Genomic DNA, 18661 nt, shown 5'->3' on the forward strand with positions numbered 1-18661 from the left:
GACATTTATTGTTAATAAACTAAAGGTTTATACACAGCACTCAAACAGAGGACTGTTTGCCTCTTTTATTAAAACCAAAACCAATAAGAACAAAATGGAAAAAGAACAGGAACTGAAGACTCAAGGGGTTTGAACTTTGACAGCTTCTTTGTTGTAATTTTTTGGAGGGCAGAAGAGCAGGTGGCTGCTCTCTCTGCTCCCGCAGAAGTACTGACACTCCCAGTGATTTTCCTTCATGAGAGCCACTGACAGCATTGTTTAGCCCACTGTAGACAAATAAGGCTTACATGTGGTTAGGCAGGCAGCCAGACACTGTTCACTTATGCAGTAATCCCTAGAGATTTTCAAAAGATGCTGTTCTTGAAGGCAGTCCTCCTGGGAGTTCTCATAAATAAACTGGGGGGGCAGGGGCGGCGCTTGCACAGAAATGCCACTGTCCCGGACTCACCTCATCTCCATATTCTGTATGCACTTTGGCAAATTAAAAGCCCTGTCATATTAGTCTTGAGTGAAAAGTGTGGCAAATATATATATATATATATATGTATGTATATGGACATGGTTTAATATTAGCTAGAAGAGAAATTATCAGAAATATATTGAGATTATTGGATTGTTCGCTGATGTAACTAATCTGCTTAATCATTGCTAACAGCATTTGTGTCACTCAGAAATGAAAAAGGTACAGTGTAACTGGCATTTCTCTCTGACCCTATGAGACAATCAAGTGTTGCTAGCCAGAATTAAGCAGTTTCTTTCATGTGTGCTTGATTCTCCTTTTATCCAATCACCAGTTTACCTCAGTAATTTCTTAAAGATGTGAGTTCTTGTGTTGGACCAAAAAACCTGGTGTTAACAGATTTCAGTTTGGGTTCAAATTTTATGCCCGCAGAATTTGAAGCTGGTATCCAAAATCCTCTATGGAGTTTGGAAAGGAAAAGAACAGTTTTATCTGGCTATTTTAATCTCCTCTAAATATAGACTCTAAACTAGCATTCTAGTTTCAGAACATTTGGAAAAGATTTAACCTAGCTTTTTTCTCCCTCCTCTTCAATTTGGAATCATAATCTGAATGACATAGCTTTATTTCATTTCTTCAGAATGTCTAAATGCAGAGACACTAATACCTGAGATCGTATTGAAGGTATTTGTTGTTTCCTAGAACCTTCCATGATCATAGCACTAGTTCTTACACCTCAATATTTAGCAATTTCTTTTTTACGTACCGTTTTGCATCTGAATTCCTTTTGTTCCTGCCTGTGAAGGTTTCAGGGTTGCAGTGAGGTATCTGAGTGTTTGTTTTCTTAAAAAAATGTATTTTTGAACAATCTCCAGTGATTTAGAAATTCTGAAGGTTGCCCCTTTCAGTATAGGGTGGTATAAATCCATCTGTTAATCTTTTGTAACATTTTGACTTACACGAAAGCAATCGGATATATTGTGGAAAGAATGTTTGGGATTTTTTCTGAAATACCTTTAAGACTAACACGTGATTTAAGCTAGTAATCTTTTTCTGGAATAAAATGCAGATAGATAAGCAAAATATTTCAAGTGTGTTATTTTTAAACATTTATAGAAATGTCTTAACATAAAATGTGTTTTTCGTTAAGAATAGCTGTGGTGTATGCAGTGGTCTCTATTCTACTTTTTTACAGGTGCACATCTAGTTACCCAGTGGGTTCACAGAAGTGTCGTAGGACAAAAATACTTTATTCAGTTTGCCTATCTGTACAACCACAGGTAGTGGCACACGGTGAACCTTATAGCCAGCTGAAAACATAGCTATATATTTTCCAAATAGCCCAGCATTGGTGAGGAGTGTTGAGGAAGGATTAGGGTCTGTCATGACGATGGCGATCGGCACGTGAGCCTCGCTGAGTGACACATTGCTTCCCTGGCGGTCCTGCCGCCGTTGGCCAGGGAGCAGCCGGAGCTGGCTGGGGCGATGGCGTGGCCGGCAGTGCAGAGGCCAGCGGGGCCAGAGCCCCATGTCCCTCAGAGCCCGAGGGAGGCCAGCAGGGCAGGCCTGGTGGCCCAGGGGTGGCTGGGCAGGTCAGTCATGAGGAGGCCGGGCTGCGGTCAGGCTGGGAGGTGAGCTCGCTGCTTCATCAGGCCGGTGCCAGCGTGGCCCTTGCCCAGGCTGGGCTGTGCGGGGGCAGGAGCTGCAGCACTGGTGGGGCCCGAAAGGTGACTTTTCAGCTCAACAGCAGCTCCTGCAGCAAGGAGTCGGCCATGGCTGAGGCCTCGCTGCGGTGCTGTGGCTGTTCACCCCACCCCGGGTCACCAAAGCAAGGGGCCACCCTGGGCCACGCTGTCTCAGAGCCGGCCCAGAGCCCTGGCAGCCCAGCCTCCCACCATGGGGGTTGTGGTTACTGTCATCGTCCTGTCCATTGCCAACACCGCAGCGCAGAACAGGTGTGGTCTTGCCTCCGAGGTGCTGGGGCACCTGTTGAACATGATTGTTTCATTGCAGTTGCTGCATTGTACTATCTCTTTGGTACTTCTTTGTTTAGACTGTGATTGTAGCCTCTCTGCCATAGTAAGAGCCAAATGATAGTTTGCTCTGTTAGTAGCACTCCATGACATGTTATCATAGAAACATGCATAAAAAAGCAAGTAAAAATCAGAAAAAACATGCAGAAAAATCATCTGACTGCTGTTTATGAAAAAAAATTTGACGGAATTTAATGTTCAGATATGGGCTTCAAAAATAAAATTGAGATGTTTGCTTGTAAAAGAACATTTGCTAAGATATCTGGTTTTTTCATGTCTGGTAAGGAGCAGCAGCTCCTCAGGAAGCACAGGACACTTTCAACAGCTGTCATATAAATCACATGTATCTTCGAGGGTGATCTGTTCTTGAAGTAAGCACTTGCTTTTTGGAAATAGCAACCACCGTGTATCAGTTGGGAGGGATGTGTAGACAGGTATCACATAGCTGCACAAGGGTGTTTACCAGCTTTACTGAGTACTATTTTTGTGACAGATTAAATCCAATGGTGAGCTGCTCATTAAAAATGTTCAGCTGCGGCATGCAGGGAGGTACATGTGCACCGCTCAGACAATTGTGGACAACTCCTCGGCTTCAGCTGACCTTGTGGTAAGAGGTAAGGTTCTCCAGGTAAAACAGAAATGTGGCTGGTTTTCACATAGACGGAGTGTTTCTGATTGTTTGGAGTATGTTATTTCTCATCAAGAAATGACAGAAATTAAAATTTGTAGTGCATGAATATGCAAAGCCCTTGAAGTCTACTCAGGGTACTGATTCTATTGCAGACATTTAGAAGTCTAACAGAACGTGTGTTTTCCTGAAAAGCAATAAAGATAGTTTTATTATGGATATGTGCCTTGTTAAAGTAATTTTTAGGCAATTTAATTTGGTGCCCATTATTAAAAATAGATTTAAAGTATTGTTTCAATGTATCCATTGTATATAATTTTTAAGAAGCCACTTCTGTTTTCTCACAAAGCTTTACGGATTAAATTATTGTGTATAATACTAGGCCTACACCAAAAAGATTCTTAGTTTTCAAATGACAGAAACCAGGACATGTGGGGTTAAGATTTCCAGTCCGTTGTTAACTGATTCATGTCCCTTAAGTCTCAAATCACTGTGCTTTCTCAGACTGTAGTTACCCTACAGGATATGTTGCAATTCCTGGTTTCAGTAATGTGAGTTAATTCATGTCCTTTGGGCGTTTTACTCTGTTTTGTGCCTCCAGGTATAACATGTTCTGAAGTGCTAATGCTCTGTAATGCTGACAATTCAAAGCAGACATAACTTGTACTTGGAGCCACATTGCTGTCATGTTTTGCCCCACATTCCAGTTATACTATGGAGCTGTATAGCAGCTGAAGTATAGCTTGTGCCTTGATTCTGAATTTCTGTCATCTGAGAATGCTGTAGACTTGAATATTTCTCTATTTAATTTTCACTGGGTGTTAACTGCCAGTGAAATACCATCAGTTTTAGATGAAATGTCAAAGCAAATATCGTAAGTGGTGAAAGTGCAGAATACTTATTAAAAGAAAAAGGGTCTGCTCGTGTGCCTTAATATTATGTCAGCAATTCCTTTTAAAAATCAAAAGGAAGATGATGTGCCTTATCAAGCTTCTGATTCTCCTTCCAACCCAGTAATTATAATTAAAATCATTGCTCTGAGGTTATATTGTAGAAGATATTAGCATTAATTCTATGCTCAACATTTGGGTTTTAATACACTGAACACAGTTCTGCTTAGTGCTGAGTAATTCTCACTACCATTTTTGTCAGTGGAAGACTCAGCATCTTACAGGGACAAGGTTAAATATCTGATGAGATATGACAAAGGTGACATAGTTTCACTGAATTAGTAGGAAACGGCAACAGCAAAGTATGAAAACACAGAGCTAGGTTCCAGAGTGTCTCATCAATGAAACAGTAAAGGATAGTCACTGTTCATGCAGGCACATGAAGATATTTTGTCTGTCCACAAAACAATGTAACAGTTCATATGGATTGTCCTATGTGATCTTAGAGTATTAAAAGTGCAGTTGTGTTCAGAATTGCTAGTGATATTAGTGATATGGAGAAATAGTGTGAAATAGGGACAATGGACATCGATTGTGATTGTATATGTCTGCTCAAGGAATGTGGGTATGGTGACTGGTCATGGGTGTGGTGTCTGGTCACAGCTTTGAGGAGACACCTACCCTTCTTCCTCTAACAAAGGGGCTATTTATAAAAAGGATGAGAAAAGGATGAGAGACATTTCAATGTTATCTAGAGGAAGGGAGTGCTAATTCTTCTTGCTGGAGAAGATCAGATGGTCACAAGGACATGAATCGCCTACAAACCTGCAAGACCACCACATTCCAGGCAAAGGACTGATAAGCTAATTAACATACGAAGCGAGAGTAAGCGGGTTTAGGTGACGAATATGTATAGGTGTTAATTGAATATTCATTTGTTTTATTGTATAAATGTGAGATGGTTCGTCACTTTGGGCATGCACGCTTGTGGAGGAGCGATCCCCTGTGCATCTGCGCGCAATAAACATACTTTATAACTTTCGAGTTAGAGAGTCTAATTCCGTACGTCATTAGCACACTGAAGACTGTCAGCCTCCTGAGTGCAACAGGCCTTAATGACCCTGACCAGCTTCACCTCACCCAAGACACCCACCCATGCAACTGCCCATAGGCCCAGGAGCCCATTAAGCTCAGCCCTGGACCTTCAGCCCCAACTGGAGCTATGTTACAGACATGCCCGCTTCCAGTTCTGCCTCTGGCCCTGCCCCCTGGGTGGGCTTCAGACCTATGACGTAGGTAGCACACCTCCTACATCCTACATGGATGGACTGCTTGGATATATGCAGTAGTTTGTCACCTGGCCGCACCTGATTCATTGCTTGCAGTACCTAGGACTGCCATATCAGCACCCAGCTCTGATCACTATATTCAGACCCTGCAGGACTGTGCCCCATTGTTGAAGGAACTGCCAGCCCTGGGGTTACTCATGGGTCCTGGCTCAGCTTTCCTGAGGGAGCAGCTGGCCCTTGTGTTTCCTGACACGTGCCATTTTCAGAAACTTTGATACTGAGATGAGAAGCTGTAAGAGATGTCTCCTAAGGAAAGAAGGATCTTGGAACTCATGAACCTTTTCATAACTTCCAGCTTCAGGGCTTCTGAAGTGAACAGTCTTGCAGAAGAACGGGTCTCTCAGGCCTTACCTGTGTGAGTCCTTAGAGCTGGGCTAGCAAGTATGCACATTACCAAGGTGGAGAATTGACTAACAATCCTCATCTTAAAAATCAGCTCTTGGCAACAACTTCTACTTCATACATCCTCCGAGAAGACTGAGACTGTTTCCGTGTTCAGGGAGATATTTATTCCTTATCTTGAAAGGGAGGTTCGAGGACAACTAATTACTGCATTTGCCACAATTTAAATTTTAATAGAAGTTGGTTATGAGCCATGCAGTAGTCATCTGATGTACATTTTTCCCAAGGATACTAAATGGGAACAGTTTTTGGCTCTTAGGAGAAGAAACAATCAGGAATTTGATTGTCAGTCATAGGCCCATAGCCCAGAGAGATTGTGTAGAGTGATACTGCTTATTTCTTTTTAAACAATCACATATATATTCTTTAAGGGGCCAGTCTACATTTGAATACTTTTGGAGTCAGGAAGGGGCACGCTTACGTGTTAGAAAGATAAATTCATTGAAACTGAGGAACAACAACGTATGGTGGTATATTTGTTTGATTCAGTTAATTTCATTTTATTCCTTTTGCTGAGATTTATGGAGAAAATAAAGAGCTCAAGCTGAAGATACATTTGGCACACTGTGTGGTTAGATCTGATGCAGAAATCTCAATGCATTCTTTCTTGTTGAGTTGTTTTTGTTTTGGGTTTATGTGGTTTCTCTGTAAATACTGCAGAGAAGTATACCCTGTTATTGTTAGGGTTTTTAATATGTTCTGGGACTTGTTCAGTCACATTGTTGGATAATTACCTGAATCATGTTGGCATATTACTATCTCTGAATGTGGAATCAGAAAATACTTCTCAATAGTTCTAATGCATTGTCTCTGTTTCTACACAACAGTTAATATATACCACATAACTGTGTATCATAAACCAGAAGCATAATAACAAAACCAGAACAGTCAATATGAAAAGAATGATCTGAAAATATCTATAGGCCAAGTTTATAAGTAGGTACTAAGCTTTGGGTTACAGTATTACTGTAAGTTTTAGGGTTTTTAGCACAGGTTACTGAATTGTGGTGTCATTTACAGATGAAGATTCTTCTACTCACATATGTATGTACCTGCATCACTCTTGTTAGCTTTCTAGTCTGAAAAAATCACTAGCTGATCTCTACATTTTAGCCTTTCTTTTGAGGACAAGGCACAGCACAGCAACAATAAAAATGTTATCCACACAAAGCAGAGGTGTGGGAATAGTAGTAAATAGAAGAAAAAAATAAATTTGAAAAATTTAAATTAAAAATTAGAAAAAATGCAAGCGTTCACTTCAGCAGTTTTTGTCTGTTATTATTATTCAGAAATAAACCAGATGAAGTTTGGTGAAGAAATGTAACACCATTTATTATGTTTAGTGATAAAAACCTAAACAGGCAGGTTTTGGGAACGAGGCCTATCTCTTCAGATTTGAAGTACAACTAACCAACTTAGAGCCAAATAAGGATTGAGAGCAATTGCAGTTATTTTAACATAGCTATTTTAAGTAGTTGGTTTGAGCAGAAATAGTATTTAATTGAAAAGCATGGAGTTGAGACTGTGAACTAGTTTAGGACAAGCAGCTTCTACCTGTAATGATTTAGCTGGGTGTTGGAAGCATAGTAATGTGCCATCAAACCGACTTCTGTATTTAGTTTGTTACTTTCAATATTCGCTAGAGCTTTGAATTTTGAAATTTATCTTGCAAGTATCTGTCTTTTGAAGGAAAAGAAAATACTATTTAGAAATTATTGTACAGGTCTTTCTTGATGATCAAGAGTGAAAGGGCAGATGTGGAATGGCTATTTTGTGAGAAATATTTTCCCTTTGACAGCTTAGTGCTTCTGTTCCTTGGTGGTGGTTTTTGTGGGGTTATTCTGGTGGACAGAGTAGTTTGATTTCACCCATGTAGTTTGCAAGACTGCTTTTAGTTCAGTGGGTGTAGTTGATTCCACATTTTGGCATGGATTTTTGAAATTCTTGTTGTGGGAAGGCTTTTGTTGAACTGTAGAGAAACCTTATCTAGGTCTGTTTTTACTCAAATTTTATTAGTCTGTCGGAAGTTTGAATGTGATGATGGGTTTACCACATTGGGATAATATGAAGGAGGCCAAGAAAGAGGTCAATAGAAATGTCTTTCAAGATATGATTTTTCTTCAATAGAGAAATTACAAAATTTTCCACATAAATTGCAGTCAAGGCCAATATGGCACAAGCAGGAGTGTAGATTAAAGGTCGACTACCAATAAGGTCAGCATTAGGTGGAATTTAGGAAGGAAGATTTTGTATATTTTTGCTGACTCTGAGTTTATTGTTGTTTGAAAAAAGAGCAGCAACAGTTTCAAAGTATAATTTTTTTCACTTAAGAAAATCTCAATAATTGCTCTTTAGGCAGGTATCATGGAAGTTTCATTTGGTAGTTGATAGATGCAAGACCAATTTATCCTCTGAATCCCTCTGTAGAGTACTGAAAAGTATATATACACTTTCAATCTTTTCTTAAGTAGAAAGTGAGACTTGAAAGCCTTGTATCTCATAAACACAAGGAGGAAAGTTAGTGACCTGTCATTTTCATAATATTTAATTTGTGAATTGAACTACTGTTTTTGGGGTTTTTTTCTCAGGTCCTCCAGGCCCTCCCGGAGGTATAAGAATAGAAGAAATCAGAGACACTTCTGTAGCACTTACCTGGAGTCGTGGAACAGACAATCATAGCCCTATTTCTAAATACACTATCCAGTCAAAAACCTTTCTATCTGAAGAGTGGAAAGATGCCAAAACAGGTAGGAGTAATGCCAGAAGTAATAAAGTCAATACATTTTAAAGTGTTTGATTTTAAGAAAGCTTGGCTAGTCAGAAAATAGTCACAATAAAATAAAACTTGGGATGTTATTAATGTCTACTACAGGGTTTGGGAGCAGGTACTGTCCTGTCAGTCTGTTGTCAGCAGGTTTGTTCCCAGCACTTGGAGGACCTGAACTGAATGTCAAGAAATATGGAAAAGAACAGACCAGAGTTTTTACCTGTTTTTTGCCTCTTTTCTTGCTGTTCGAAACATTCCACATCAAATACTAGAATCTTAAAAATGTATTTACAGGTTAATTAGAATGACAGACAGGGGTCTTCATTTCTGTATTTGTTATGCAGAAAGCTGGTTAAAATTGCTTGCTTTTTCCTTGGAGCAGACTAAGTTCCAATTGTGTTAAAACTGGCACCTCTAGAGAAAACGTAGCTAAGATTATCCTTCTAACCACTGGATGTCATCATTGTGCCACATAATTGCAGTTCAGGAGGCATCTACCTGAACACAAGGCATGCTAATGTATATTTCTTTGCAAGTTTTAACATTAATGCATAAATTATGAAAATATTTTTAAACTACTAGTATCTTTGAATGCTTTATGAAGGGTAGCCTTGCCATAAGCTATACAGAATTGTCCCACCAATATAATTCATTATGCCACTATGATAAATTATAACTTAAGTGCTTTTCTGTGGAATCAGGGCATCACCGCATTTCTAAGTACTAATAATACTAATAGTTTCAGTTGTTGTCTTTCATTTAAGTTGTCCCTTGAAACTATGGAGATAGATGCCTAAGGAATAGACTTTGACATATTGAACTGAAAATCTGTTACTTTTTTAGAGTTAAAAGTTAAAAATACTAGGCCTACTGCCTTAAATCATAATATCTTCTAGAATATGTAGTATATGTAGCTGTATTGTATATAGTTACTTCCAACAGACAGCAGTAGTGTATGACTTATTAGTGTGGCAAATAAACTTGGTGATTCCCCTGTCCCTTCCTGTCTCTTACAGCTTGTTCAATAGTTTGTGTAGAATAGATTTCCTTGAACTTTAAAAAAATAATTAATGTAGAAATCAGAGCTGTTCAAATAACTGATGATTTGCTTCATTAGCAATATACGCAAGAGGGTGGAACCTTTTAGACCAGCCTTTCAGGTTAAATTATCATTAATTTCCTATTCCTTTTTTTTTCTTTTTAATTAAAAAAAAATGAATTGGGAAGAAATGAGGTTATAGGATGATAAAGGAATAATTTATAAACAGGTGGTGGCAACTCTGTTACTTCCTTTTGTGCAGTGTGTTACTGGAACAAGAAATGTGTGTAGGAGATACAAGTACTGGATTCAGATCTTTCCTGCAGACACTTGAACCCACCTCTCTCACTCCTCAGGATGATTCCCTGTTTGCAGTGGTTTAGGCACAATGGGTTGCACTTCTCTGCATCTCAGAAGTTCTGCTTCACAGAATTAATGAGATGATAGTCATTCAGACATGCAGTCAGACTTTGAGTCTCAGCCCGTAGCATGCTGAATGGAATTCACATCATGAGTGTGGCAGGGAGGAATCTAGATTACTGAGTTCCTTTTTCAAGAAGCAAGCAGGAACGATATAAATTATTAATCGCTGAGAAGTTGAAATGAAGTTGCGATGTTTTCAAGATCATTGCTTTTTTCATGCAAACGACACTGAGAAATTTTGATTAATAGATGATTTCCTGAAAAAAATAGGTAAAATCACCATCACTGGCACCACTGCAAGCTTTTACTTAATTTCGGGGCTCCTCCCAGTTTGGTTCAATGATTACTTTCATATGAAAGAAGCATGATGAACAGTCCAAACTGATCTCTCATCTGTGTTAAGGTTGTCATTTAACACTGCTAATTTTCAATGTGTGGAACAAGAAAATATACTTTGGCAGTGCACTTCAGAAATATTATTGTTATTATTGCAACTACCATTATTCCCAAACCAAATCATTCATCTTAAGTTGCGTAAGACTGAGTGTGTTTTATGAAAGAAGTGTATTCTACTTCACAGTATGGAAATATGTATGAATGGGTTATGTAATAAGTTGTTTACATTTATGTTGCTCTTTCCAGTTAAGAGGATCAGATTCTCATTGTTTTTAGTACTCATCATTATTCTGGGAATTTATAGCACAGTAAGATTAAATGAAAAGATTGAAAGTAGCCCAGAAAAGGAATGCCAACTTTATATCATGGCTTGGATGCCGTAGGAGGTTTGCAATGGCTCTACTGACTGGACAGAAAAATACTTTGAGTAAAGATGAGGGACGGTGGTGAGCAAGTGGAAAGAAAATGGAAAGTGTTTTTCTTTCTCCTTCAGGGCTTCACTTTGGAATGAACAATTTAATGATCATTAAGTAGAGGAAAGTTGTGTCACCTTCCATTGCTTATGCTGCCATGCATGGGGTTTTTGCAGCCATTGCATTCATATTTTAATTTCAAATCATCTGCCTTTCCAGCTCAGAATATCTCATTTTTCATTTGCCTCTGAACCCAAGAATCTAATTTGACAAATAACTCTTGGCCCACGCAATAAATCAAAATGTCTTTCTATAACTGCAGACAGCTATAGAAACAACCCCTATTGTCTGTGAACTGTAGACAGAGAGTCATGAGTTATGCGTTTTATTTATGGTAAAGAAGCTCATCCTTATGACAGTAATAAGTCTTTTCACAGGAATTACAAGACCACTTACCCTTGTTGTTGATCAGAACTAGATAGCAAGTTGTAACATGCTCACTAATAAGTTGCATCAGAATATGACCACATTTTATAAACCACTCTTTAGCAATTGATTGAACCCTACATTTTCACATGTCTAGCCCTTGTCTATTTCATGCATTTTTATTTTACAGCTTTTGCATTCCAGTTTTCTCATTGTATTTGTAGGTTAAATGAAATTCTACAACTACAATATGTAATTAGTAAGGATATCTCATAACTAAATTGGTACTTCTTTTGCTAGTTCACACCCAGTTAAAACTTACAAGTCTATAAGGATTTAACCAAGATAGTGTCATACATAATTTCCAAATTCCCAGTCAGTGCCGTGAGTACTCCTTGTAAAATATGGTATTCCTAATGTGCAACACCAAGTTTCCTTCAGTTGGCTATGTGTGGTTGCAGAATAGTGGTAGTTTTGCTGAAATCAACCACAGTGTTGGCTGACTGTATTGTAAAAGTGCTGTTTTCTAAAGCAATTTCTTATTTTTTTTAGAACCATCAGATATTGAAGGAAATATGGAATCTGCTACAGTGATTGATTTAATTCCATGGATGGAGTATGAGTTCCGGATAATAGCAACAAACACTTTGGGGACAGGAGAACCTAGTATGCCATCACAGAGAATTAGAACTGAAGGCGCTCGTACGTAAACAGAAAATGTCAAGTTTTTAATGTGCTTCTTAATTTTCACATTTTTATTAATATATTTTCTAAATATTTTTTTAATTGAAATAAAAACCACTTTATAAGATGCAAGTCTAGGGAATATATTTTCAGCCACCCACTACTATAGATTTTAGTAAGCAGACTGTCCAGATGTGATAGCATCAAAGCAGACAGGAGAGAAACATAGTGATACAAATGGCAAATTTGCCTCCATTGCTGAAACAGAATCAGACTGTATCTTTCAGAGATCCACCACTGTATCTATCAGTCAGGTCACGTGTTTATGAAGGCATGCACATGCTTGGTACCAGGGTACAGGACTTAGGAAAAAACATGCATGTGTTTAACAAGGAAAATGTCCATTTGCTCTTTGGTTTCTGTTCTAACTAAAGAATACATGACAGGATGTGTGTTATACTGGAAAATGCCATATTTCTGTGACTGAAGGTTTGGTCTTGTGTCTTCTTATTCCACGTCAAAGATGTGACATTATCCGACACAACATACGCTCTTATTAGTCTAATTACTCAGTGTTAAAATCTCAGAGCATATTTAAGGATATCCTGTAGGCTCAGGCATGTCCTTTTTAAAATGAATTCTCCAAAATGAGGAATTAGCTGTTATTATTCAAGATAATACATTCTGATTTGACTGTACAAAGGAGATAACAGCAGTGCTTTAGAAGGTAACGTATCATTGCAAAAAGACTATCCAACAAAACTGGTATACCAGTATATTCTCCTTAACACATATTAGCACCCATGTGCAATCTAGATATATTTACAATTGTTGTCCCATAGCTTGAGATTTGAAATTAAAAATGCAAACCCAAAGGGTAAAAATTATTTTTTGCAATTATACCTGCTAGGTCATTGTATTGGTTAGCTAGTATTTTCAAAGTAAAATGTATTTGCATTGCTAATCTCAAAACATTTATTAAAAAGAACCATATTGGGTCCATTCAACATTTTGTTACTTAGAGAGAAAGGAAATACAGATTGGTTAAATTAATCTGGACAGGAAAGGAAAAGCCACATAACTTTATTACTAAAGTAAAAGGAAATTACTGCCTATAAAATCTACTATTTTCATCATATGTTTTATGACTCAACAGCTGTATTTGAAGGCCCAGGAATCTAAATGAGAAGTCTACACATACTTCTTGGAGCACCTGGTTCACAACAGACATTTTTGAAATGTCAGAATAGAGACAGAAAGGGAGGGGAATAATGCTCACAGGTGGAACAGTGGTAGTGTCCTGCAGTTTGCAGTGAGCTACGTTCCTGGTATTTGTTGTAGCCTCCCAAAAAATTTGTATATTCTCCAGTTTGGTAGCAGGATGCAATGCATTTGCAAGAGGTAATCTGTTTAGTCCATTGTTTGATTCCCCATGCACAGCACCATTGTCATCTATGACAGACTGTGACACATACTTGGTGAAACAAAGCAAAATGTTAATGTAGTCTTCCTAGGCATCAGTCAGCACTTCCTGCCATGCCAAAATAGGGTGTAAATCAGTAACAGTTTGCAGATGGACTTCTGTGCCCAAGTGCATTTTCTGCCAGGAGCTGGAATTTTTTATGAGTACCAACAACAGGATTTGGGTTGCACTGTCAACTTCCAGGGTACTACAGAAAGAGTACTGTGTGTGCATTTTCATGTAAATCTGAAGAAGGTAAATATTTTACTGCACTAACAACTCATATCCACACAGTGTAGTTATTTTTAACATTTGTTCTGTGTTAAACAGCAGCAACCAGTGCTGCATCTTTGTTGTACTGTATAAGTGACAGATAATGTCTGTTAATCTCAAATGTTATGGGTGTCTTTTTCAGTTTTGAAGTCTCCTTGTAGATAACTGTAATTTCAGTAACTTTTATTAGCACGCTAAGAGTGTGTGCTGTGATTTTTCTTTTTAATGAAATCTGCTTGCTTCATCAATAACACATTTCACAGTGAAGTCTTGAAATTCAGTGAGTCAAAGTCTGATTTTATGTATTTTAAATTCTGGATGCATTAGAGTAATTGTTGTATATGTACCTGTCTGAATTAGTAACCTGGTCTTAGTGGAAAGAGGAACCTGGGTTTAATGGTTTAGAGAATGAGGGAGGGTCTCTTGAAATGGATGATTAGACAGTCTTTTTTTCTCTTTTCTGGCATCCTGCGTATCTTTGACTGCTTAAGCATTCTAGCAAACCTCTGCTTCTAAATTAGCACTGAAGTTACATGCTTATAATAGATAGTGTGACTACTGTGTATTTCAGTAACAACAAGGGCAAGTAATACGTTAAGATTCCTCTGTCATGGTATGTATGTTTAGCCTCGTTCTCCACTAATTTGTTTTCTGGAAGACTAGAAATAAATAACACAAACCATGCACCGAATGCTGATTTCAATTTCAAATTTATTGTTATATATTTTTATTCTTTCTAAAAATTCTTCTCTGCTTTGTGTTTCTCCTCAGCTGACCCTCAGAGAAGGCCTCAGAAAGCATTTTACTTAAATAGTGCGAGAGCACTTAGAAACTGTCCCCTTACTATCTTGTAACGTTCATTGATTAGTGGAGAAAATACCTGATCATTTAAGAATTTTTAACACAAAGAACATGTTCATGTAGATAGGGCATATAGCTAATGCACGACCATCTGGGCCGTATTTAAAGCACAATAGGTAGGTCACCATTTTCTGTTTTCAGCAGTACTTTATGTGTCCTCGGTATTGAGTGACAGCAAATAAATACACAAACACCATAAAGGATGGCAGTAGAATCATCACACAGTGCAGAGTCTCACAGAAATGAGAATATAGGAATGATTTGTAATGGAGTCCTTCAGAGTATCCCGCTTTACCACTTGGCTGTGCGCTAATGATGGATCAACAGATTATATTTCATTACACAGAATATCAGTGTAAAATGCAATTAGTAAAATACTAAGTGCTATACCAGCTTCACTTGTGAGCATCTACCCATTCTGAACTTGCCAATCAAAGGGTCACGTACCACTAATCTAGAATGGGATTAGGATGCCAGTGCTTCAAAGATATATCCCTGGGTTTAACCTATCACATTGCGAGTAAATCCGTTGAAGTACATGGAACTGATTACACTCTGTTAAGGTAAATTATATGTGCAAGTCCTGGGTGCTTGAGCACTTGCCGTACCAATGTCTGAGGAAACACAAGAACAATACGCAGTGCTTCTCTTAAGACCTATGAGGAGTGTTCTGTTTCTGAATATTCAATTAAATATTTGTAGAGAACATAGTTAAAAAGAAGAATGATTGCTAGCTATGGTTAGAACTGGCATCTATCCTGCAGCAGTAGGTATACATTAGCCTTGGCCAGACCACAGACTCTCACAGCTATTACAGACTATCATTTTAATTCTGTGTGCTATGTGTGCTCATTGGCAGTGCTGGTGAAAAGTAAATAGTGATATTTTTACTGACTACATACTTTGTAGTCATTTTTCTTGTCTCTTCTGTTTTTCTAGCTCCTAATGTGGCTCCTTCTGATGTCGGAGGAGGGGGTGGAAGCAATCGAGAGCTGACAATAACATGGATGGTAGGTATTGCACTGAGAGGGCACAAAACTTGTATTTCTTTGTATCTGATCTCGCTCCTGAAACCCATGAATGTTTAGTCACTGGCTCCTGCGAGAGCAGGATTTGTACACAGTATATAGGTTTTCAGACTTTTCTCATAAAAATACATAAAAAGGAATGGGGAAGACCATATTTTAGATGCTTATGTATTGGACATTTCTAAAATATGAGCTAAAACATTTTAAGTATGTTTCAAAGAGATTGAAACACATACTATGATAATGCATTGATGTAAATGCTTTTGAAAATTCTGCATATTTTATCTTTCTTTGAGGCTCTTTTTAAAGTTACAGTCTGAACAGCACGCAGATTTGCTTACTATAACTACAAGCGTAATGTCTTGATTATGACTTCAATGTCCTGTGCACAGCTTCAGAAGCTTTATTAAAAAAAAAGAAAATGCATTACCATTCTATAAAATAGCCTGTCATAATTATTAACTGGAGTTTTAAAGAAATCCTTGTATATTGACATTTTATGTTTTATTTAATGCTAATGTGACTGATGGCACAAAACAATATTGCTTCATAGCACACTAGCCATTCATTGATATCCACATACTGATGGTGTTCTTTGAGCCATTAATTTTTCTTTAATGATTATGTATTAAGCAAAATAAAGAAAGGGGAGAAGGACAGAGATAAAATGTTAATCACAAAAATAATGGAATTAAAAGTTTAAAAAATCAGTGTTACTAGAAGACATTTTCACTAAGCAGAGTGTTTTGAAAAGTTCATCCCTCTCATGTACCATAGTATTCAGTCCATGATATTTTGTCTTTTTTAAAAGTCTTGTCTATATAGCTATATGCAGAAATGCTGTCTTCATTCTGGTATTGAAACAATGTTTACTTAAATTTACCTATACTGTAGGGAAAAGAGAACAAGGAAGAATGGAAAAGAGATAAGAATATAGGAAGGAAGCAAAACCCAGAACAGGAGAGGATGAGGATTTATAAGCAAAATTGTTGTGTAGGCAAAAGTTGCTGGAAGAGAGAGTTGAAGTCTTCTGAAGGGTATTTGGGAAAGCTAAAGAGAAGGAATAAAGTGAAAAAAAGCCTATCTGGTTCATGTCAGAGCCTATCAGTATCCAGTAAAAAGACCGTTACAGAAGCATTACCTCTCAAAGAAAGGCAATTAAATGCTATGCTTGAAAAGATTACCAAGTTGATCTTTCTATTGACCTCTCTGTCCACCTTCATAAAGCTATGAGGCACATATGGTACGTTATGCCAGTTCTGTCTTTTGCAGAATAATTTGGTTTAGATGTAGCAGCTTATTTACCTCTATGAAGAGTGCTTTTTCTTGTGGGAAGTAGTATAAAGATGTCCTAATTCCAACAGCAACTTTGTCATTGTTGTGTAGGGATCCTCCTTGTGAATGTACAAATTTTACTCCATACGCATATTTCCTTCTTTTTGTATTTAAGGTTGACCATACCTCTTTAGAAAAGTTCTCAAGTATGACACAGAAATAGTCAGCCATATGTTTGGGCTTTCCTGTTTTGGTTTTCTTTTTAATTCAGCTCAAAATATTTATTCAGTCTTCCTAACTATTTCAGCAATCAATTTACCATACAGAAAAAATTTCTAAGTTTCTGGAAAAGGAAGATCCACACTTCTGTTAAACTATATTGAAAAGGTTATTGGTTAGTTCCACTAGCAATAGGTTAGGAAGTAGATGTGTCCTAACTGGTTTGATTCTGAACTGTGTTTATTTTTGAAGAGCCAAAGTCAAATGAGAACACACACAATGGACAGTTGCACAAGACCTAGATTATTTTATCATTTTTTCACAAGTGCTATCTTATAAAAACTTTAATAAACTACAGAGCTACTTCTTGCATTGCCTGTAAAGACCCGTACTCATGGCATTTTCAATATAGTGAAATTTTGGCTATGACCAAACTGAAAAAAAGAAAATTATAGTCAAGAGAATAGTGACTAAGGCAAGATCTGAAGTACAAGATCATTTCGGTCTTTCCTATACACCCAAGTAGATTTATATTCCAATCATTTCTCTTACCTAATGTCAAGCTTTTTACATCTGTTTTGTAATGAGTAGCTCATTTAGTCAGACAAATTAAGTATGGCATCAAGTATTTACTTCCCAAGAATCTTGAATACAATGTCTAGCAAGTGTTTTTGAATAGAGGCATTGGATTTATGGAGCCTGTCTGACAGACAACAATATATCTATCTGTAAGGCTAAGATAAAGGTGTATATTGATTCCCTCAAATGTGCTGACATTTACATATGCTACTCAAAATAGTCCTTAATTAAGAACAGAAGAACAAAATGTATGGCAGGTTCACATTTTGCTGCCAACCCTCTTTCAGCTTTTGCTATGATTCATAAGCCCAGGTTGAATGAGACAGCCAGAGATGCAATCAAAGCTCTTCTAACTCTTGTTTTGAAAGAACTGAGAAAGAGCTAGGAGTGGCATGCCCATTCTTCCTCGTTTTCCCCCATTTGTCTTTCCCTCTTCTATTTTGTTTTTCAAAGTTTTTATTGGATACTACAAACTATTCAGCTACGTATACCTACTTATTATGTACAACTGTTGGAGGGCAAGCTGTTTTCAACATTTTATTTCAGACCTTCCAGAATATAATTTTTAAGCCAGTCCTGGCTTTCTAAAGTTTGCTCTGGCTAAAAATCATTCTGAGTCTAGGGCTGCATCCACGCTGCTTGCTTTGGCAGATGAGGTAGGATTCTTGTTTAAGCAGCTACATACAATGACAGATTCAGAAGACGAGCTATCAAAGGTGACCCAGTCCGTGAAATCTACTTTTTGAATTGCAAGGTTGCCTATGAATCTAAACTTCGGTACATGAAGGTACATTAGCTGTTCTGGGAAACTCAGCATCCAGTTTTTACCTAATCTGCAGTCAGACCTGAGGTAGAAAACCAACGAAAACATGAGTAATACCTTATCCAATAGGCACACTCAGAATAGGCCTGACACAGGAAAAAAATATGCATATAAAATAGATTATCTAGTCATTTGGGTTGGGGTTTTTTTCGTAGCTGATTTTTAGTTAAAGTCTTCACCTAGTGGCTTGTTTGCATCACAACTAGAGACCAAATATCCATCTCTTTTTTC

General features: G+C 37.7%; 1 protein-coding gene across 1 annotated transcript in view; it reads left to right on the plus strand.

The window, feature by feature from the left end:
* CNTN1 (contactin 1) overlaps positions 1-18661 on the plus strand; it is a 244651-nt gene that overhangs the window by 189344 nt on the left and 36646 nt on the right. The window contains exons 16-19 of the mRNA XM_055712517.1: positions 2987-3107; positions 8351-8509; positions 11779-11928; positions 15446-15516. Of these exons, the coding sequence (XP_055568492.1) occupies positions 2987-3107; positions 8351-8509; positions 11779-11928; positions 15446-15516 (501 nt within the window). The remainder of the gene's footprint in view (positions 1-2986; positions 3108-8350; positions 8510-11778; positions 11929-15445; positions 15517-18661) is intronic.

Source organism: Falco cherrug, chromosome 5 (assembly GCF_023634085.1).
Source record: "Falco cherrug isolate bFalChe1 chromosome 5, bFalChe1.pri, whole genome shotgun sequence".
NCBI lineage: Eukaryota > Metazoa > Chordata > Aves > Falconiformes > Falconidae > Falco > Falco cherrug.